This window comes from Notothenia rossii (genome assembly GCF_949606895.1).
Source record: "Notothenia rossii genome assembly, chromosome: 4".
NCBI lineage: Eukaryota > Metazoa > Chordata > Actinopteri > Perciformes > Nototheniidae > Notothenia > Notothenia rossii.
This window is the reverse complement of record NC_136902.1, coordinates 21,729,926-21,752,953: the sequence shown is the minus strand read 5'-3', so window position 1 is coordinate 21,752,953 and position 23,028 is coordinate 21,729,926. Positions and strand designations below refer to the sequence as shown.

At 43.3% G+C, this 23,028-nt stretch overlaps 3 protein-coding genes across 4 annotated transcripts; all 3 read right to left on the bottom strand.

Moving 5' to 3' along the window:
• Positions 1 to 100: 100 nt before the first annotated feature.
• On the bottom strand, positions 101 to 12,765 carry LOC307034629 (uncharacterized protein). Its single transcript, XM_079673451.1, has 10 exons — positions 12,638 to 12,765; positions 12,077 to 12,217; positions 10,432 to 10,563; positions 9,579 to 9,735; positions 9,452 to 9,492; positions 9,312 to 9,362; positions 8,648 to 8,790; positions 8,426 to 8,548; positions 818 to 931; positions 101 to 742 (listed from the first exon to the last, which is right to left on the bottom strand). The coding sequence occupies exons 1-10, from the start codon at positions 12,656 to 12,658 to the stop codon at positions 592 to 594; spliced, it is 1,074 nt and encodes a 357-aa protein (XP_079529577.1). The 5' UTR covers positions 12,659 to 12,765; the 3' UTR covers positions 101 to 591.
• Positions 12,766 to 14,565: 1,800 nt separating this feature from the next.
• rpl10a (ribosomal protein L10a) lies at positions 14,566 to 17,034 on the bottom strand. Its single transcript, XM_079677464.1, has 6 exons — positions 16,954 to 17,034; positions 16,457 to 16,528; positions 16,005 to 16,085; positions 15,200 to 15,348; positions 14,917 to 15,089; positions 14,566 to 14,779 (listed from the first exon to the last, which is right to left on the bottom strand). The coding sequence occupies exons 1-6, from the start codon at positions 16,956 to 16,958 to the stop codon at positions 14,609 to 14,611; spliced, it is 651 nt and encodes a 216-aa protein (XP_079533590.1). The 5' UTR covers positions 16,959 to 17,034; the 3' UTR covers positions 14,566 to 14,608.
• A 484-nt stretch (positions 17,035 to 17,518) lies between these two features.
• On the bottom strand, positions 17,519 to 22,391 carry fance (FA complementation group E). Of its 2 annotated transcripts, XM_079673443.1 has the most exons (10): positions 22,093 to 22,391; positions 20,905 to 21,487; positions 20,327 to 20,371; positions 20,173 to 20,229; positions 19,368 to 19,511; positions 19,166 to 19,289; positions 18,989 to 19,064; positions 18,810 to 18,876; positions 18,588 to 18,713; positions 17,519 to 18,214 (listed from the first exon to the last, which is right to left on the bottom strand). In XM_079673443.1, the coding sequence occupies exons 1-10, from the start codon at positions 22,302 to 22,304 to the stop codon at positions 18,110 to 18,112; spliced, it is 1,539 nt and encodes a 512-aa protein (XP_079529569.1). In that variant the 5' UTR covers positions 22,305 to 22,391; the 3' UTR covers positions 17,519 to 18,109. The 2 variants fall into 2 exon arrangements, with proteins under 2 accessions (XP_079529569.1, XP_079529570.1); XM_079673444.1 differs by lacking the exon at positions 20,327 to 20,371.
• Positions 22,392 to 23,028: the final 637 nt, after the last annotated feature.

Sequence of the window (23,028 nt, the reverse complement as noted above, 5' to 3'; positions counted from 1 at the left end):
GGAAAATTCACTTTTTCATGTCTTTTATACATAAACATGTGTCCCCTTTGTGTAAAGAGATTCTGAAAGTTTCAGGAAAAAAGATTCTCTCTTTTTGTCCTGATCCTTTTATATAAAAACCTGTCTGAAAATGAGCTGATCAGACTTTGGCCACTTTATGATGTCATAACGATTTTTTGGGTTGTGTAACCATTAGCCAATCACTAACCAAGGTAACCCCCGGCAACCTTATCACCTGAATTTCATCTAGAGCACCATTGTGTTCTTTTTAACCAAATATCTCGCAGAGGGGCGTGGGGAGGGGCTCCTTATTTTCATCTAAAGTAACAGACCCAGAATCAGCACTTTTGAAACAGGGCTGAAACAGAGGGGATTATGGGATGCTACAATGATCTGTTTGGCATTTCTAGGCCAAACATTTCAGAGACATGTTTTGTATATATCTGAGACCTATAATATATTGATAAAAAACAGTATAATAGGGGACCTTTAAAACCAAAAATATATTTTATACCTTCATACAAAGGCTGATACAGGTTTTTCAGCTCTACACCCTCTACCCACAGTTACACAGCGTCCTCATTTTGATATTCATGGCTGTGGTGCTTCATCAAGATTCTTCCACAATATGTAAGTGAGTGTAACGACACTGAGGAGCACGAACAGGTACATGCAGCAGAGCGCCCAGCGGCAGCGGTACAGCCAGAAAGCCAGAGGGTTTTTCCTCCACACAGACGCACACCTGGAGAGAGCAGGCCGTCAGTGTCCGTCCAGAGAACATACCCTCCTGTGACTTTTAAAACACATGTTGACTTACGTGCTGATGGAGAGCTGTCGGTAAACATTAGTCTTCTTTTTATCCTTGTCTGCCTTTTTCTTTGATAACGCAGCTTTGCCCTTGTGTCGCTGTCGTAAGGTGTCCAGAGGGGAACTGTAACAAAGACAGTGACATAAAGTTGTTTCAGTTCACTGCGGATGAAATGTTTCAGAGTACAAACACAACAGAAGAAATATACTCTTTACTTATTTTGTTTTTAAGCTGTAGTTACTATTTGCATTAAGAGTAAAATCCATAATAAAATGTATTTGAAAAACAATTCAAAGTGAATTCACATTGATGATACTAAATGTGATTTAGTATATATGCACCATAATGCTGTATAGAATATTAAAAATATATCCAAATTAATTACAAAATGTTTTTCTTTAAGATAGAGCCTCAAAGTTGAGTTAAAAGGAATAGCATCCTCAGTGACATTGTCGCCTATAATTCTTTGCTTTAGTGGTGCATATTACCAGGAGAATATGTAATTTATCAAATTAAATGCAACAAGTAACTGTTGCAGTTTTTTCATAACTGTCTGATAAATTCCTACAACTATAATTCTTGATGGTTTGTTTGTGAACTGTCATAATGTTTGAGATTTAGAGACGTTAGCTTAAAATGATTTTGCAAGTTTGTGACTGAAGTACCAACAAGTCAAACAGCAAATGTCTGTTCTCTCGGTGAGTTGTTTAATTTGGCAAAAAATGAAATAATTAGCTTGGACTTTCATAAATTCAAGCATTTAATTAAATATTAGAACTTGTAATATTACTCTTGCAAAAGTGCAGTTCTCATTCGTAACACTCCGTTTGATGTCTCACTATGAGATGCGCCTCATCCGCGGAGCAAACAGAAGCATCAATCTCATTACGCCAATCCTGATTGGCAGGTGATTTTGACGTCAGCGTCAGGGAATCCACCCTCTATAAGTAGCTTGCGCTACGACGCATGCGTCATTCAAACACCTCTTCTCGCTTCAGAGCACATCTCTATATTGGTAGCCTGGCTAGCTCACACAGTCCACAGACGGAACCAAGCTAACAAAGCTAACTTCGGTCGACGGGCGCTTGCCGGCTACTTTTATATATACTTCTGCAAGAAGACTGTCGGTGCTAACATACCAGTTAGTACCACACTCAACCTCCCCTTTTTTCTTTTTTCTCCAGAAATCGAAAAGGTAAGGTTTTGATTCAAGCTAGCAGCACACCTGTCGCTAGCTTACCTTCCTCGCTACCGACACCACGATAGCGAGGACGCTTTTTTCTTTCTTCTCACACCAGAGAAGAATAGGACTAAGAAAGAATATTAACACAACAGTTAATATTCTTCGGGAATAAATCCTACACCGTCGTCTTTTCTCCGGATTAACGACAGCTTGGAGAGGATTTTTTTCTCGACAACGCACCTGCTACGAGCGCGTCCTTCCCACGTCGCCATAATGGCGAACAAGGTGGACACGTCTCTCCCTCACACCAGAGGAGCCAGGGAATCGGAGGCTCGGCTCTGCGGCTGCGGGTTGAAGATTTTGGCACAGACGCACACCAGGTCTGCTCGTCCTGTCTCGGGCTGCAACATGCCCAGGAGGCTATCGACAGCCCCGGCTCATGCGGGCATTTAGGGATGTCCCGATCACCTTTTTTTGCTCCCGATCTGATTCCGATCATTTGATTTTGACAATTTGCCGATACCGATTTTCCCCGATCCGATCTTTATGCAATGCATTAAGAGGAAAAAAAACATTCAAGTTGTCCCTTAAAGTTATTTTTTTTATTTAAATTGGATATTCTATCCAACATGGATATAGCTTATTTTTTTCACAGCAGCATTGGATCAGTTCAGTTGTGCAGCATTGGATAAAAAGAAAATAAAGCTTATCAGTACTTGTTAGCTTACTGCTACAATTAGACACTGCACCCTGGCCACTCTGTTGCCAGATTTGAGAGAAATAAGCAACCAGGTCTATGAAAAAAAGCCCCAAAGAAGCAACACATACATGATGTTGTGTAATTTGAAAACAAAACTAAGGCCTCAGGATGACTTTAAGACTTGAATATGGTCATTTTCGTTTTGTAACATTGAATACAACATTTAAAAAAAGTATTTAAAAAAAAAAAAAATCCCCGATTTTTTTCTCCCGATTCCGATCTTTTGAAAATCACGTGATCGGGGATCGGAGCCGATCACGTGATCGGAACATCTCTAGGGCATTGTGCCCGTTTCACCGTGAAGAGCCTCCGCCGACGGCTAGCTCGCCAAGCTAGCTTGTCGGGTCAGGACTCCCTCATGTCCTCTGATTTACCGGACGGAAATCAGGACACGAGGGCGTCCGCCACAGAGATTGAGCCCTGCACTATGTCGGTCTGGGGCTCATCAGTAGTGGCAGCTGCAGAACCGGAGTCCCGCGCCGTGTCAGGCTGGGACTCGGTGGCAGCGAGGGATGTGCGAGCGGGGCCCCACGCTATACCAAGCTGGGGCTCCCGGCTGGAACTCACCATGGTCTCGCCCGCAGAAGATGTCCTGGAGTTGGACTATACGGAGGACGAAGAGGATGCCTCTGGATTCCTCCTGTCCGACTCTGATGAGCAGGAAGACAACGTCTTCTTGTCATCGGCTCAGGCGGCAACGCCGTGAGCGATGGCTGCTCTCCCGGGCGATAGCACTCCAGCTTCGCCCTGTCTGAGTACGGACCTGCAGGCCGTGTGTCAGCGTGCCGCAGCCAGACTAGACATCCCATGGCCAAAAATGGTCAAGGAGACCTCCAGGTCCCGTTACGAGGGGAAAAATTTGCCCCAAGCAACGAGGACAAAGAGGCAACTCCTGCCGGTCTTCCCGGAGATGTTGGATGAGGTGTCGGTCTCGTGGAGAGACCGGCCCTTCAGCAACAAGGCCCCAATCCAGGGTGCCTCCTCCCTAGACTGCGACGGTATGGAGAGGCTCGGCCTGCTCCGCATACCGCCGATGGAACCGCTGGTGGCAGCTCACCTCCTCCCGAGGATGGCGACTACACCGAGCAGGAACCCCACGCAGCCGGCAAAGGCGGACCGGTTCCAGTCAACCATGACTGAACTGTCCTACAGAGCCGCAGCATTGTCCGCCAGGGCTTTGAACATTTCCTCGCTGCTAATCGCTTACCAAGCGGAGCTCTGCGAGGAAATGTCAAGTAATCCTGGACCGGCAGTACTGGACGAGATAGCCGCGATCATGGAAATCTGTCTCCGCGTTCAACGCTGCGCCATCCAGGCCACGCGTGGGCAAGGCAATGGGAATTATGGTGGTGCAGGAAAGAGCTAGATGGCTCAACCTCACCAACCTCACAGACCGGGAAAGAGAGGATGTGCTGGACATGCCCATCGTTCCCGAGGGGATTTTTTAATCTACGCTCGCTTCTATGCAGAAGAGATGCGAGTCCAAGAAGAAGGAAGACGAGGCCCTCCACCTTTGTCTTCCTCGAAGGGTCCAGCCGCTGCTACCTCAGCTGCTCGGTTTAAAGTACCCAAACAGCAGAGGTCACAGCCCGCCCCGAGTCCCCAGCCCAGGCAGGAAACGAGGGCGAGTTGGCCCAGAAAATCTCCCGTTCCGGCTGCAGCCCAGGCGCAGCCAACCCAAAATTTCGGCCAGCAGTCGAGGAAGAAGAAGCGGGCGGCCTGACAGCCTCCTCTTCTTCCCTCGGTGACGGAGCTGGAAGGTTCCCCAGCTCCAGATGTGTTTCCGCTGCCTCGAGAGATGCCTCAACGCCATCCTCAAGTGCACCAAAACACATGTCACAATATTGTTCTGTTTTTATCGGACAAAGCATTTTCCGCTGACCCATCCAGGCCTCAGGCCGAGGGCGCAGCTCAAAAAAATGAAAGAAAAAACAATAAAACCAATAAACAGCCTGCCATTTGTTCCCCTTTTGAGAGCAGCTACGGCCTCTCTCAAAAGGCGGACAATGAACGGGTCTGTGAAGGCACCGCCACCACGCGCATGCGCAGTGACGACTGGGGCTGTGAGGCCACCACCGTCACGTGCAGGCGCAGTGCCGGCTGGGGTTGTGAAGGCACCTCCGTCACGCGCATGCGCAGTGTCGGTGGGGACTGTCAAATCGGGGTACCACCGTGTTCAGACACTAGAGGGCCCCATAACACAACAAATAGAGACTCAGAGGACAAAAGACGTGACATCTCCGCTGGCTCTAAGGAGCGAACAGTGGAAGATGCTCACAACGTCTGCTTGAGTGTTCAAGACAGTTACACGGGGCTACAGACTCCAATTCGCTGTCACCCCCCCTCGCTTCTCGGGCGTTCTGTATTCACAGGCCCGAGGGGAGTCAGCCCACATTCTAGAAAGAGAGATCCTCTCGCTTCTAGAAAAGAAGGCTATATCTGTAATACCCGCCGAGCGGAGTCAGAGCAGCTTTTATTCCAAGTATTTCCTCGTTCCCAAACGGGGAGGGAACGGAATTAGGCCAATACTAGATTTGAGGGCTCTGAACGCGTATCTAAAAGATACAAATTCAGAATGCTCACTCACACATCTCTGCTGCGTCTCGTGCGACAAAACGACTGGTTTACATCAGTCGACCTGAAAGATGCGTATTTCCATATCCCAGTATATTACCCACACAGGAAATATCTGAGGTTCGCATTTCAGGGGGTCTGTTACAAATACAGAGTACTTCCCTTCGGGCTGTCTCTCAGTCCAAGAGTGTTTGTACGATGTACGGAAGCCGCGATAGCCCCGTTGAGACAACAGGGTATTCGCCTGGCAACCTACCTAGACGACTGGCTGCTCCTCGCACAGTCGGAGCAGGAGGCTATTACGCAGACAAATGTCCTCGTAAAGCACCTGCTCAACCTGGATTTCATAATAAACACAGAGAAGAGCATGCTGTGCCCAGCACAGACTGTACTATTCCTGGGTTTACGCCTAAACTCGGTGCCCTTTACAGCCCGCTTGTCGGCGGAAAGAGTGAAAGCTTTCAGAGCTTGTCTCGCTCATTTCCAGCTGCGCAAACATGTTCTCTTCAGATCATGCCTGCGGTTACTGGGGCTCATGGCGTCAGCCATTCTGGTCATACGACTGGGACGCTTACACATGAGGGAGTTTCAGCGCTGGGTAGCCGCTCTAAGACTAAACCCCGCGCGTCATGGCGCGCGGAGAGTGATGGTTACGGCGAGATGCGTAATGGCACTGCGCCACTGGCTACACCCGACTTTTCTAGTACGGGGCGTATCGATGGGGACTGTCCTTTCACGGAAGGTGGTCACCACGGACGCATGTCTGACAGGCTGGGGAGGTATTTACGAGGGTCGCCCGGTGAGGGGTCTCTGGAGCAGAGACCTCCAGCGGTCGCACATAAATTACCTGGAGCTTTTAGCGGTGTTTCTCACCCTAAAACGCTTTCTGCCTTTTCTCAGAGGACACCATGTCCTCGTGAGGACGGACAATACGACCACAATATCGTATATAAACCGACAAGGGGGTTTGCGCTCTCTCCAGTTACACATGCTGGCACGCAAACTGATCTTGTGGAGCTGTGGCCATCTCCTCTCTCTGAGAGCGACGCACGTACCAGGGGTATTGAACCTCGGGGCAGACTTACTGTCCAGAGGTGTACCACTATATGCAGAATGGACTCTACATCCAATGATTGTGAGCCAGCTGTGGGTGCGTTACGGCCGAGCCATGGTGGATCTGTTCTTATCAAAAGAAAATGCTCACTGTCAGCTTTTCTTTTCAATGCGTGATCAAAACGCACCGTTAGGCGTGGACGCGCTGGCGCACGATTGGCCTCCGGTCCTCCTGTACACATTTCCACCCCTGGCGCTGATACCCCAAACTCTGGCCAGAGTGAGGGAACAGCGCCACACAATGATCCCGATAGCTCCGCACTAGCCTCCAATGTAGTGGCTGGCGGAGATCTATCAGTTGCTGTGCGGTCAGCCGTGGCAGCTCCCCCTGCGCAGAGACATATTGTCTCAGGCGGGGGGGACGATCTTTCACCCACACCCGGAGCACATGGCCCTATGGGCCTGGCCCGTGAGTGGTACAATCTGAGTACAGTGGGTCTCCCGCAGAAGGTGATAAACACTATTCAGAGTGCGAGAGCCTCCTCCACCAGGTCTCTTTATGACTGTAAGTGGAGGGTGTTTGAGGAATGGTGCCTTCAAAAAGGGCACACCTCTTTTCAGTGTCCTGTTGGAGTGATTTTATAATTTCTACAGGACCTGATTGAAAAACACAGAGCTTTCTCCACGATCAAAGTGTACTTGGCTGCTATTGCTGCATGCCATGTGGGCTTTGTGGGTAAGACGGCCAGCCAGCATCCTCTGGTCTGCCGTTTTATGAAAGGGGCTTGCAGGCTCCTCCCTGTTTCCAGGTCACTGGTGCCCTTATGGGACTTGACAGTGGTTTTAGATGGGCTCACTCGAACCCCATTTGAACCTCTGGAAGAAGCTGACATGAAGCACCTGTCACTAAAGACAGTGCTGTTACTGGCCCTGGCATCCGCCAAGCGAGTCAGTGACATTCATGCGCTATCTGTATATCCTTCATGCACTCAGTTGGCCCCAGGGCAAACGAGAGTGTTGCTGAATCCCAACCCTGCCTTTATACCTAAGGTGGTTGGTTCGTGTACCCCAATTGACATTGTGGCATTTCCTCCGCCGCTGTGTCCCTCCGGGGAACAGCAGCCGAATTTGCTGTGTCCAGTTCGTGCTTTACGCACCTATATGGATAGGTCAAAAGAGTTTCGTCGTAATGACCAACTCTTTGTATCCTGGGCTAACACTCACAAGGGCAAGCCCGTTACTAAGCAACGGCTCTCCCACTGGATTGTGGAAGCGATTGCTTTGGCCTATACGAGTCAGGGTTTGCAGGCACCTCCGGGTTGGCGTGCTCACTCTACTCGTGGTCTGGCTACATCCTGGGCTTTGTTCAAGGGTGTTTCCATTCAAGACATTTGTGCAGCGGCGAGCTGGTCCTCGCCGCTCACTTTTGTCCGCTTTTACAGGCTAGACGTCTCTGCTCCCAGTGTGGCCCGAGCAGTGCTGGGCCCCCTGCTGAGTTAGAGCTCTAACTGTTAAGTTCTGGTTGGTCTTGGTGACTTTCGAGATAAGCTCGTCTAGCAATACGGGAGTTTCAATATCCCATAGTGAGACATCGAACGGAGTGTTACGAATGAGAACTATAGGTTACTTACCTAACCCCAGTTCTCAGAGTAACATGAAGTGAGATGTCTCACCAGACGGCCCTCCTTGCTATGGTGAAATGAGAAGAGGTGCTTATTTTTGAATGACGTCGTAGCGCAAGCTACTTAGGGGGTGGATTCCCTGACGCTGACATCAAGATCACCTGCCAATCAGGATTGGCGTAATGAGATTGATGCTTCTGTTTGCTCCGCGGATGAGGCGCATCCCATAGTGAGACATCTCACTTCATGTTACTCTGAGAACTGGGGTTACGTAAGTAACCTATAGGTTTTCTAATAGACTTAAAATGGCTGTTACTTAAGTTTGATTCACATACATAAGAGCAATCTTTTTAGAAAGGAATCATCAAGCGTTTAGGCAATTGTGATGTTTACTGCAGGCTCTTCAGTGTGGTGTGACTTTATACTTTTTGTTGTTTGTCTTTCTGGGGGCCAGTTGTTTTGATGGGAGGAGCTCTGGGCTGGGGTTAGGAGGTGGAGGGAGCTCAGCAGCTGGAGCCTCCGAAGCAGTTTCATCTGGATCCAGTGGCCTGAACAGAAAACAGACGATGGGAAAATCAGACGCTGCCCACATGCTGGTCATGTGTCCCAGATGAAAACATGGATGCTGAGTCTCTACTGTAGGTGACCTGTCATCCACGGAGTATGCGTCGCCGCTGGGGATGGGGGGGCAGCCGGACTCGAGGCTCAGGCGGGGAAGTGAGCTGAGGAGGAAGGAGTCCCTGCTGAAGGACCTGGTGGCTCGTTTCTTCACGTCTCGTTTTATCTTATCCTGTACAGACAAGAGGGTGACACTCTCAGGTGAGGTTCTGGGGGGGGCAACAGGGGCCAGTGCCCCGGTAACACTGACCAGGGACCCCCCTGTGGCCCCCCTCCAAAAAAGAGGTTAATATTACCATTTATTGGAACTAAATCAAATCAGAGACCCGGATGTACAGCGGAGATTAAACTGTTCATGCCTTTATAAAAGCAAATACTGTTTATGTTTTTTTATTAAATTGTCACTTAAAGTTACTAAAACAAATACTCTAAATAAAATAAACTACTGAAATAAAGGATTGCAACTTACATTTACTAAAGCAAATAGCTTTACAAAAACAAATACCAATTACTGTATTTTATGTTTATTTTACACAATTACTTTTACACTGTCTTTGTGTTTTTAACCCGCTTTTATTGTGCCCCTCTCATGAAATGTACTGCCCCCCCCCCCCCCCCCCCCCCTCACTGGACACTCTTCTGGCTAACTGGATGATACCATTTATAAACAGTTCACTAAAGGAACCCTCTTACCATGGATTGGCTGTGAATTAGTGTTATGCTGACTCTGCGACGATTAATGTTCTGAAATACCATAAACAAAAGACAGATTAAAGTGTTGAAAAGGTAAAGGTTCCTGAAAAAAATCGTTTTATAACCAAACAGCTGCATACCGGCTGAGAGATTATGCCTAAGCCGTCACTTTCCTCCAGATCTAAAACAAAAAAGTCAGTCAAATATATATATTATACTTCATGATGTCAGAATGAGATGAAAACCCGTATACAGAATATTGGGGACCTGGCGATGTTCTGGGATCGTTGAGGTTCCTGCAGGGGGTCTGCGGCTGGACGGAGCTCCTGGTCTCCTCCAGCTCCAACACTGTTCTGTCATGGCGTCTCTTCACATTCTCCACATGAGCCACCATGAGCTCCACTGCTCGGCTCACTCGGGCCTCCTACCAGAGACACAAAGAATATACAGCTCTGGAAGAAATTAAGAGACCACTGCAGCATTATCTGTTTCTCTGCTTTGATTATTTATAGGTATGTGTTTGAGTCAAATGATTTTTACTGACTGCTGACAACATTGTCTGTTTGGAATGGAATGGCTGCCATACATGTAGAGATTAAGATTTAGGAAAAATGTGTAGTGGTCTTTACATTTTGTACATAGCTGTATATCATAGGCAAACAAAGATATCATTGTGAGAATTTTTTTTTTTTCATTGTGGAGATGTGTTTTTTGGATTTATTTGTTGTTATACCAATTGTGCTTCTTTAACTCTTTCAACATATTGGGACCATGTTGTGACAAGACTTTTCAATGTATGTATTTTATCCTTCGGATTTTATGTTATTGTATCTAATAACTGGGAATGATATATACACTGTTGGTAAACTAATTTTCCTGAAAGATTTTCCTTATATAAAGATAAATTATTTCTTAAATCAGGGATTAAAGTCTAATTTATCAAAGGTTTTAGAGATACCATAAAAATGGCAGGTGGAATTGCTCATTAACCTGCCACAGTGAGGAAACAAATGTATTGAAGTTGCTGTATATGAAATTGATCTATTAAAACAGTTATTCTGAGACCCTTCCCCGCCCCACAGGTTGGAGACCACAGTCTAGTGGGGCCACCTGAGTGTACCTGATGCACCGCTCCGAGCACCTCTGCTGTGTTGGAGATGCGCTCCACTGTCCCACCGAGGATATCCAGAGACAGCTCCAGCCTCTGCAGGATCTTACTGCGCTTACTGTCCAGACACAGGTCCTTCAGCGTCTGAAAACACAGACACACACGTCTGCTCTCTGGTGTGGTCATTACAGGTCACCTATTATACTGTTTTTCATCAATATATTATAGGTCTCAGATATATACAAAACATGTCTCTGAAGTATTTGGCTCGAATGACCCAACAGATCACCCATTGTAGCATCCCATAAACCCCTCTGTTTCAGCCCTTTTTCAAAAGTGCTGATTCTCTGGCTGCATCTCACTTCGGTTAAATGGATTCCTTGCGTCCCTCACTTGCGTTCTTTCCCTGCGACTAGTCCCTCCCACCAGGGAAGCATGGAGAGACGCAAGGAAACCACGAGAAGCAGGGAAATTAGTTTTAAGAGCAATGGGACGTTCTTTCCTCCGGAGCGTCACGTGAAGCGAAGTCCGTGTGTGATGACTCAGCACAGCTGATCGTCTGACAGCAGCCAGCTCTGTCCCCGTTATTTTCACACACACCCCCGCCTCTGTTAGTACACATTTACTGACACAAAAATGTAGATCATCTGTTGTAGACCCAAATCAAATCAAATAAGAACTCATTCTCAAAAATGATAAACGCCATTCTTAAAATGTATAAACTAAAAAAGCGATCATGAAAATGTTTCCAATAAATGAATAAAATGATTTTTGACCACTTTGTTGTTCAGATATATCACATATTTGTAACTAAATGATTGAAACAAAACATGGTTTAAACTGAGTTTCATGTGTTTTCTTCACTCTGCTGGGAAACTACTCTCATGTCAAAAAGCAGCAGATCAGTGCATGCGCTGCATCGTCCAATCAGTGAGCGATACACAGTAAGTTTTTTTTTTTTTTTAACAATGACGGAAAAATCTGAAAGCAAACTCAGACTCAGAACAGCGCCAAAGCTTCCCCACAGCGAGGCTCTGGTGTTATGCATGCTCGCCAAAAAGGAAATGATATTGTTTCGAAACCTAACTTTGCCGTACAAATGATTGAAATGTCTGTACGTCTTTGCTTTACGCTGCGGGTGTAATGGGCATGCACAACAAGGCATAACACCAGCGCTAACAGTTCACAGAGCGTGCCCCCCCCCCCCGTCAGAGTTGTGTACAGACCGAAGGGTAATAATGGATTTTGACGGACATTTTACGATCCTGTCCGTTGAAATGACGGGCAGCGAAAAAGTCTAGCACCAGCTCTGCTCCCCACACCCCTATATTAGGGGATATTTGGTTTTAAAAAAGGAGGAGAATCAGGTGATAAGGTGGGCAGGTGTTACCTTGGTTGGTTATTGGCTAATGGTTACACAAGCCAAAAAATCGTTATGACATCACAAAGTGGCCAAAATCTGATCAGGTCATTGACAGGTTCTTATTTATGGATCAGGACAAAAAGAGAGAATCTTTTTTCGTGAAACTTTTAGAGTCTCTTTACACAGAGGGGACACATGTTTCTGTATAAAAGACGTGAAAAAGTGAATTTTGCATAATAGGTGACCTTTAAAGCTTATTTGACTAATCCCCTGTCTTTTACTGTCTCTTTTCACCTCCACAGTCTCCCGGCCCCGGGTCAGCTCCAGATGGATGTTCTCCTCTGCCAGGTTGCGGGCGTGCTCCTCCGCCTGCAGCCTCTGCTTCAGGGTGTACTGATCGCAGCTGAAGGCCATGGCGATCTGAGAGAAGGCCGTCTGCACGCAAGAACATCTATTTTACTGCTCAGGTTCGGATGTTTAGGTTTTGAGCTGGAGTTTAAATGATAAATAGGTATTAATAATGCTGTTGATGTATTTTGATTTTAAGGGTGTCCATTATCATCTGGCCGGGGACAACAGCTGGAAATTAGCAATGATTGCTAAAGCTGCCCAGTTGAACAATGGCACGACACTATAAACAAATAAACTAAACTAAATTAAGATGTCAAGAAAGAACATGACTTACACAGACAGAAATACAGTTTAAAATTAAAACATTAAAGGAGAGGTTGACCAATTGTGAGTTTCTTAATGTAATCCTTATGGGCCTTTAAAACCTTGTAAAGGCCCTGTAAATGTAACGTTTGAATATACTTTTACAGAGGACTGTGGGTTTATAAGAGTGAAGGACCTTACCTCCACATCTTTCTCTGACATATCCACACTGTGGAAGTGGAGTTGAATGAAAAGTCAGATTAAATCAAGTTATTTAGATATACTTTGTTAAATATAAATATGTCAGTGTCACCTGTTGAGGCCCACCCGCTCTATGATGGACAGCTCGTTCCAGATTGTGATAGCTGGCTCCTCTTCACTGCTTTCTGTTGTAAAGACATGACCCAGTTAAAATGCAGAGCATGACACTGAGTCCTGGACCTTTGATCAACACTTTGTTACCTTCATCACTGTCATCACTGCCCAACAGCATCATGGGCATGCTGTCGCTGTTTGTCTCTGCATCAGGCTGAAAATAGGTGAGAAACATTCCCTCTTTTTATTCAATAAGAATAATCTACAAACAATCAGAAATACCCTTTCAGTTAATAAATAATAATACATTGTTTACATCATTAATTAATATACTTAGTTCTATTTATTTTGTGAATGACTCCTTGATAAATATGACATTTGCCTAATACATTTTTTTTTTTTAAGGATAGTCACTAATTGTGCCCTTAATATTCATAAACATTACCCACATGAACCAATCACTGCACAGTGTGAACAGGAGCAGGTAGGAGAGCTGGCAGATTATTTAACTCACCTGAGCGTTCATCTTCACATACGCTGATGTCTGCACAGATATAAACAAATGTCTTCCTCTGGTGAAAAAAAACTATTATTCAAATCCTCCTCACAGTCAACACTGGATTTAAATTGTTGCTGGAAACGCAAATATATTCTAATAAAGTCCAGTCTGTGTTCGGGTCATTTTTCCTTCGGGCCTTTCTCCTGTCCTGAGAATAGATAATCCTATTAAGAGATCCGCAGTCAGAGCAGCCCTCTGCCCCAAGAGGCTCATGGGTAGCCGAGGATCCACCTGTGTTATTATCTAAACAAATGCAGTTCATTTTCCTCACAATGTATAAAACACAACTCATAAAAAAAAAGATCACAGGATAATCCCACCTAATAAGGAGGCACTGTTTAATGGATTGTTATTGTTTTTGTGATTTACCTCATGATTAAATGCCCTTGTATATATATATATATATATATATATATATATATATATATTTACATCACAATCCCTGTGTATAATTTTCCTTATGTATTTTTGTGCTTTGTCTATGGTAATCTAGTACGAGTAGAATATTAGACCTGATTTAGGTTTTCCGACCAGCAGGGGTTAGGGTTTCATGTCCGATTGCTCCAAGAAACAGTTTGCGTTTTGTCAAAGTATTACCATTAAGTATTTTGAAGTTTAGTCATTTTCCCACTTTGCTTGTATATAAAATGAGCATCTGCTGTGGGGAAACTACAATTTGTTACATATCCAGGGTCTGTTGAACTGGCTTCGTCATACAGGCCTCAGGACTTTATACTATATTTATCCCCAAAATAATACTACGAAGTCTTGCTTTGTAGAGATACCATAATGCATATACCTAAACAGTTGAGGCTCTCATCAGGCCTCACTGGAATAGTGGGAAACTACTGAAACACCACATCCAATGTAATACAGTAAAGCCCCATGATTGACTGGTTTTATTTGACTAAATAAGGCTCAACTTTCAAAATATTATTTTACCTTTGAATTTAGGAGCTACATTTGTTGCATTGTGTTCTTGTGTGCGATCCAAGTCAGTATTAGTTCAATGTAAATTAACTTTTGACAATAAAAGCCAAGTAACCCGATTTATGGTTTGAATAAAAGTTGTTTGGAAAATGATTTGACTGAACTATGAACCAAGATAATTACATTTCTCTACAATGTTAACCATATAAAAGTGGTAGTTTAAGTATTTGTGAATATCCAAAACTCATAAATTGAATCTTCTATGTTAATAACACTTAATGCCAAGTTTTTAATCCAACAAGAAAAACTATCAGAAACGGTCAACTTTGGAGCATCCACATTTTTTTTATTAATAGAAAAGCTGTCCTTTAGTAGAGGCGCTGGGGTTTGCCCATGGTGCTCTTCACGTACAGGGCACGCACGTTCTGCCAGTTCTTCTTCAGCAGAGACACGAGGAAGTTGACAGCCAGGTGGATGTTGTACACAAGCTCATCCTCCGTCATCTTCACGTGACCGACAGCCACAGCCAGACAGAGAACCTACAGCAAAAAGTACATCATTTCATTCAGTAACCCAACCTACATTTCCTCAACTTGACTCCAGTGTTTAGGAGAGAGATTCAAAGTTAACAGCAAAGTGGCATTCATTTACTTTATTTGAGCGGAGCTGAGCTTACCTTCTTCATCTGGAATTTGATGGTCGATTTGACCTCATCCACCTTGGTGTTCAGGTTCTCGTTGTGGGTGAGCAGGGAGGGGAACTTGCCGGCCTTGTTCAAACCAGGACCGAGGATACGAGGGATCTGCTTGATCAGAGACTCAGAGGCCAGGAAGGCATCGTACTTTTTAGCTACAGTGAGGAAGAAGGAAACAGTGTTCATTAAGTAAGGTGTGACAAAAAAGCTTCAATCCACAGATTTAATGATCACAAATGATTTGTCTAACGGGCAATCATCTTACCGAGCTTCTTGACCATCTTCTTGTTTTTGTTCAGCTTCTTGAGAGCCTCGATGTCCATGTGTGGCAGCTCGGCTACTTTGGCCTCATCGCAATGCTGCTGGTCTCCCAGGACGCACACGGAGAACTTGGGCCTGGGCAGAGTCTTCAGCCTGCAGATCAACAAAACCTTTAGACACGAGCCAAATCCCACGTAAAACACAGGGGCATCATTTGGAGTTAAGGCAGAGTAAGGTTGAGACAACTTCTGCAGAGGCTGCTTCGTGTGTGCCGACACCTCTACTGCAGACATCATGCTATGCATTTAACAAACTCTGGTTCCCAAACTCATTTTGTAGATGAATCGGAAACTATTAAGCATGATTGAAAATAACCTTTTTTAATATTCCCAAACTGAACTCAAATACTCTGCCAACCCCAAATGACACCTTCCTCATTTTACTTTGAAATAGTAAAAGTCTTACCCATACCACCTCAGTGTCCAGCTGACCTCTTTGGTTACATTAAAGTAAATTGGTCGGCATGAGTACCTGAACTTAAAAAGCTCAGGCACTCAAAGCCTCCCCTCATGTTTTAAGACCCAGGGTAGGGGTCCGTCTGCATCGCCTCCACCAGCCGAGGCCGGGTCAGCTCAGTCAGACTACCCAGAGTACTTCTCCATGTCTGATCCGGGCCTGTCTGGACTTTGTTGCCAACTTCTGATATTTCAGCCACTTGCCTTAATGCAAGGCTTTTCTTTATTTAAATACTCAGACAGGGCTGGAAGCACACAGGGAAAAGGTCGGGTGAAACAGGAAAAGGGTCGAACCTGACAGTGCCGGAGAAACGCTTGTCCTTCTGGGGATCATAGTTCTTCAAGCTGATCTGCAGCTCCACCGTCTCTGTGAACCTACAGACACACAGAGTTAGAAATGCCATCCCACAGAGCTGAAAATACTAGTGGAAAAAACTAACATTTGAAAAACGATGAGTTTCTCCATTCCATTATTGTTTGATTCTAGAAAAGTATGAAAGATGTTATAATGCTATTGTCACACTTCATTGTAATCTTTAGGTATTTGTACTTTTAGTCAGAAATAACATTTTGTAAATGTAGCACTGAAGTTGTGACAGTGATGTGTTTATGTTTTAACTGAATGATCCTCAACCAGTGGTCAGGTTAGTAGATGATAAAGCCATTTGCAAAGTCATCCATAGGTTGTCATCCATGTAATTCACCTCAAAGTAGAGGTTTTAACAACTTTTCAAAGATGTACTTACTTCCTTGACTTGGTCAGTGAGCTCGACAGAACTTCCTTCACCGCTTCGTACAACGTGTCCCTGGAGACTTTACTGTGAAATAAAACATCCGAAATATTGTTAAAGCAAATGAAACTAGCGGAAAATCTCCATGTACCCGGCTTCCTGGTTCTGTCTATGGTAGCGACTTTACATTCATGAAAACAGATCCATAGCTCTGAAAGACTTCATAAAATATTATCAAGGAGAGCCAATAGATACTTCCTATGCTTAATTATTTTCACAAAATCGTTTTAGATGAGTGGATGAAGGCGGATTGCATATGAAACTAAGCGTGGTGTTTCTATAGCGGAAGATGAACCGGTCTCATTCCGCTTTACATCCTTCTGAATAACTGAACTAAATTACACGACTTCCGCACAAGATAACAACACCGCATGATTATAAATGTGATACCGATCCGTTAAAATGGGAATTACGTTTAAATTGTGACATTTATCCATAAAACTGGCTCTAACCTCATTTTTGCGACTCGTCCCTGTCGTCTCGCTGAGATGAAAAGGAAGTGTAGCGGGAAGTGACGCAAAATAAAGGCGCCCGTGTGTTGACGTCATCACAAAAAAAAACTTTGACTAGCATTATTTTAGTGCAAAAACAGTCAATAAATACTACAATTATCTATCTAAAATAAACAACGACTTTGCATTATAAAAATGTAATAGTCATTTATTTACACTTTGTAATTCTTTTTTAAACCTATTTCTTTCTGAATTTAATTTAAATTAGAATTTCATGACAATGTTATAAAGTTTCAGGTCAAGTTAATTTAAATATAGCACATATTATTATACTGGATTAGTCTCAATGTGCTTTAAAAAGTAAACTATGGATTCGAATCTGTTCCATCTTATTTTTAAATAAAAAAGCCATTGAATTTCCAGCATCGAAAAAAATTGTGTACTGAAATTATGCATCAGAATTGTTTGCCTCTGAATGTTTTTGTTTTAATAAATAAAATAAAAATCTTTTTCCATAGAAATAGACATTGTATGATACGGCATTAATAATAGTAAGAAGATGAAGAACAATCAGAATTCCTTTATTTGTCCAGCAACGGGCACATTTACATTACACCAGCAGAATATTAGTGGGGGGGGGGGGGGGGGGACACTTCACCCTATATTGCTCATGTGGGTATTGTCCCCAATGCTGCATGCATGTAAGTCTATTTGGATAAAAGAGTCTCATAAGTAACATGTAATGTAATGTAATTATTGCAGACAAAGTAAAGACTTATATACAAACATTTATTAAATAAAACTAAGAATGCAGCGTTATTAATGATAAAAAACACAATTAGTAAATAAAACAAACAGCATGGATTTACACCATATTAAAAAAAGTAGCAGTATATTTTTTAAACTACCAGTGGTCGTGGTGGTCTTACTGTAAGACAAGAAGAAAAAGCTAATAAAATTAATTCTAAATTGACAATTAATAAAATATATGGAAAATGTTTTTTTTAGACTTTGTTGATATCTTTCTCGTTTCAAACCGGTGGAATGAGTTGCTTCATTTTTAGGTCACAACCTGTCATGGTTAAAATATTGACAAAAAAGTAGACAAGCTCTTATTCATATATTTTTATTAACAGGCATTAGGCCAGATGAAACCTCATGAGTTGGTGATTCTTTTCAAAGCAGCTTGGAGAGACTTTTTCAGGAAGGTCTCATTTACAATCAGGCAGCTGTGCAGGGACTGTTTGTGCTCAGCTGTCACCTGGAAAACAAATTGATACAGTTGCTAAAAGATGACATACCATTTCTTCCACCGTTCAGTCTTTTTGCATGATACAAATGTACATAATACCTAACAGTGCTCAGTTAGTGTGTGTGTGTGTGTGTGTGTGTGTGTGTGTGTGTGTGTGTGTGTGTGTGTGTGTGTGTGTGTGTGTGTGTGTGTGTGTGTGTGTGCCATAGCGAGGGTCTTTGGCAATGCATTCTCTGTGTGAGTGTGCGCTTACGTGGGTGTCGTGTTGAGGGGGTGGGACTTTATATTGCTTTGTGGTTTGGTTTTTACTGGTGTGTGTACTGCACCTTGTCAACGCAAATCTTTATATTTGGGATAATAAAGTTGGCATTGACAAACTTACATGACTGTTATACTTGGTGAGGACTGTTAGCATCATTTTCGCAAACTTCACAGACTTAGTGAATTTAGGACCCTGGCTGACAAGCTGTCCAGTAAACTGTGTGAACAGTTCTTCACTCAAGTCAAGCTGAAAACAAACGAAAAAAACAGGCAAGTCAATAACAAAGAATATTATGACTAAGTTGCATTGAAACACTTTTAACATGAATAACAATCATCTTACCTTGGAGTCTAGCAAGCTGTGGATAATGGAGAGCACTGCCTCGCTCCACGTCATTTTAAATGTCATTCTGGAGGGTAAAAAGATAAAGTACTGCATCAAGCTTTTATGAATCCGTTATTTTGTTGTGCTCCTTTAACTTGTTACAGCAGTAAATACATCATTGTGATGTGTTTTCTTACTGGAGCACCAGCAGCCTGTAATGGGAGTCCAGGCAGCTTTCTACCAGTCTGTTCAGCAGCTCAGCCTGGGGATTCCCTGAAGACAAAGCAAAGGAGGAGTAATTCAAGTAAAAGTCATAATGTTGTGGTTCTCTTTTATAACTGATACCGGCACTTGTCGCTCAACCCTTTCCCCACCGATGGTCTTTTCCTCTAGAACTGGTCCAATCAGAGCGTGGCACACTGGTCTGGGGTAGCGGTTGCACAGTGACGTCCCCGCGGTGACGAGACATCGGGAAGCCGGTTCTGACAGGGACAGGATCTGCAGTCAAATGATATCCTGTCAGTGTCAAAACACGGGGACACACTTTTTGCATCCTTTGTACATTCAGAGATGGACCTTCTGCAGCAGGAGGCTCTTGATGAGGGTTGCTGCCGTGCTGTAGCTGAAGTCAAAAGAGGGAGCCAAAATGCTGCTGCAGAGTTTAGGCAGGGTCTGCTCCGGTAAGTCTGGAAAACACAGCATGCTGCACAACAGCTCCACCTGAACGAGACAAGTGTGGGGTTTAGTTCTTTCTCCACCAATCAGCAAGCAAAGGTGTTATTTTCTTATTCTTTTTTTATGCCGTTCTATTTTTTGTCTCAGGATTAATAAAGTTGTATCCCAATTGGTCTCTTATTTGTTTTTTGTATGACTGATATACCTACTACCTCTGGAAAAGATATCTTTAAATTGTTTGAGATTTTGACTCAATTATAATTTCTGACTGTATATGTATTGGTGTTGTGTATACAGTACTTTTGAATACAAATCTAATATGTTCTAGTATAATACACCTGTGTACAATAATGCGGTGGATCACATATTAAATTAATAAATTGCAATTTAACTAGAAGAACATTGTTTTGTTCAGAGGATTTAGAAATAATGGACAAGATCATTAAAAAAAATGTGTTCAGGCCCAAAGCTTTTTCTGTTGGTTTTTGATCCAGAACAATCAATGTCAAATGATTGATTTATTTAGTAAGGATCCATTTAATTAGCAGGATAATATACACAAGTGCCTCCTTATTGCACTTTGGAGTCCTGTTCACACTGTCGGGTATATGTATTAAATTCTATAATACAAATATTGTGGTATTTATAGCTACAGAAGTATTTTTGCAGGGGTAAAACATTAACAATACAAATGCGAAGAACATACTTGGCCTGGGTCACAATCATTGAGCACTTCAAACATCTCCATGGAGCTCTGGTCCCACTGTAAACAGATAATTATAAGTATTATAGTAAAACCACATGTCCCTCTCAATCTATAATAACCCTGCTGGCTACAAAAGAAATACATTGATTCTTACCTCTGTCTGACTATCCAGTAATTCTTTTATTTGAAGAACAGAGACCTTAGTAAACACAAAAATAGACCAAGTTTATTTATTCCAACTAATTGTTACCTGTGTGAAAAAAATATAATGTTCTTCTTAGTACACTGAATTAGATCTCTTTAGAAACTCTTAGCTTTGGAAATATTCACTAGGACTACTCAATATATGATAACAAATTTGGTAAATAATAGCAATAACAATATTAGTTTTGATAAATAACAATTATTAAAGTGTACTCAGTTGTCCGTTTCTGCTGCTTTGAGTACACTGTTAATACAAATATATAAAAAAGGCATAATGTTTGGCTATGATTTTCATCTTGTACTATGCATGTGTTTACAGATTAGTTTAGTTTATTGGTTTAGTTGTCAGGGACCATGTACAAAAAGAACATGCATCTAAGAGAGATAAGATGCTTTGTACCAGATTATAGCAGTTTGCTCATTTCTATCTGCAGTCCCTGGCCAAGAAGTAACATTGTTTAAAGGGGTGATATATTTCAGTATATAAGACAGGACAGATAAAGCCTGTATGCATGTGACAGACTCTACCTTTATATGTTCAGGCAGGACATCACTTGGACTTTCTGCTGCTGCTGTCGTCCTTTCTTCAGCAGGAATTTCTGCTGGCGCATCATTTCCTAATCGTCCTGATAGCTCTGTTGTTGCGCTCTTTTTTTCATCATCCAGACTTTCACTACCACAGACTTCCATCTTTATCCGTTTACTTTCCTGTCCTGTGTCCTCACCATCAGAGTCAAGAGCGAGGAAGCTGCCCTTTCTTTTCCGTTGTGTCCCCAGCTCTGATGACCCAGAGGCCCTCTCACATTCAGATGTTTGACGGCTGAAGCACTTGGCCCATCCTCCAGTTTCATCAGAACCAACCAAACGCTGTGACAGCTCCTTGAGTCTCTGGCCGCAGTGTGGAGTGTAAAGGGGCTCCTCATTGTGGACCTCCAGGTTTCTTTCCAGCTGTCTTATCATAGCGGTCATCCAGGGAGTTCTTTGAGGGTCCTGGCTGAGGCATTTGAGAAGATGGAGGACAGGGGGACAGGGAAGACTCAAGTAGACCAGATGGATGAAGGACAGCAGGTTTTTTTTTAATAATGCTGTAAAAAGCCACACCAGGGGTCCACTACAGCAGGTAAGGAAAGAAATTGATGGGTAGGTGTTATAGAAAATATCAAAACACTTTTCCAGACATTATGTTTTGTGCATACAAATGTCTCTGTACCTCTTCCTTCCTATGTCCACGACGTGTCTCAAGTAATTGTCATGAGACTCTTTTCCCTACTTTTGGCACAAATATTATACACATATTCTATATATCAATCTACATGTTTTGTCATTTAATTTATTCACCGAAAAAACTTGCAATGACTTTCATTTCCTACTAATATTGGCAATATTAATTATGTTGCTCTCATAGAACACAAATAAGTGCTATGATGTTTCATGATACAGGGAGTGGATGAAATATAATGCAAACCCAGAAAGTTAGGACTTTGTTTTAATTCAGATTTGGCGGGTTTCATATTACTGTTCTTACACGTGTTTTCTGCTTTACGGTCTGGTGAAATCTAGCAATACACAAGAGTTGATGATAAATTCTAGCAGGAAGACATTTCTTCATCGCTTTTTGTTTAGAAAACAAGGCTGCCTCCTCTCGAATTACTTATAGTAGGCTACTGGGTTAACAGCAAGTTAACTGAAACCACTCTGCTGTGTTCTTTTACTTACACGGTCAGTGGCTGTCCTGTCCTATCTGGACCGCACACTTCGTCTTGGCACAGGGTTTCTATGAAGTTAGACATAGACACGTCGGGGTTGGCTCTCTGCTGCCGGTGGAAGACCTCCAGCGCTCTGTGAGCCCCGGAGCTTCCACACAGCAAGGCCCGAACCAGCAGCTTCGACTGCCCGTCAAACCGACCCAGAAACATTGCAGGGTCCATACGTCCCTATACAGCCGCGGGTAAATGTTCATGCCTGTAACCCGACATCTTTGTTGACATTTATTCTTCTTGAGTGTCATTTCGGTGCGTTTGTGCTACATATCGCCACCTAGCGGTAAAACTGGGTTATGGCTAGAAAGGATCCGTCTTGTTTAAAACTCTCGCGAGAGTTTGGCTGAATGTCACATGGCTGAATGTTTACGTTTGGCAGGCAGCCTTTCAGTTACGATTGTTAACATCAGTGGGCCACAGCAAATGATGATGAGAAGCTAAACTATCTATTCATGTCAATTAGAGTGAGTGTGATGGTTGAAATAGGGTGTTAGCGGTCTAGCTGGTGTTCAAAGAAGAATGACAACACTGTAGATCACCAACACTATCGTTTATTTTTTATTCACAGGCACGTCAACGTTGTCGCAGTAAAAGTCCCAAGATAGCTCCTGGTGCAATAAAATGTTCCCTTACAGTGTTTTACTATTATGTCTGATGTTTCTCTATTAATATTGCTGCTGCATTAATGTGTATGTTGCATCATGTTACTGCTGTAGATGTGTTTCCGAGCCGCTCCGATTACGAGTTACAACGAGAACGTGACGTCATATTTACACTAGACGGATCCTTTCTAGCCATAACCGTAAAACTGGAGTCTAGCCATTAGAGAACAATCCACATATCTTGTTATGGTGTTTATTGATACCCAATATTTGGTTTTGATCATTGAGGT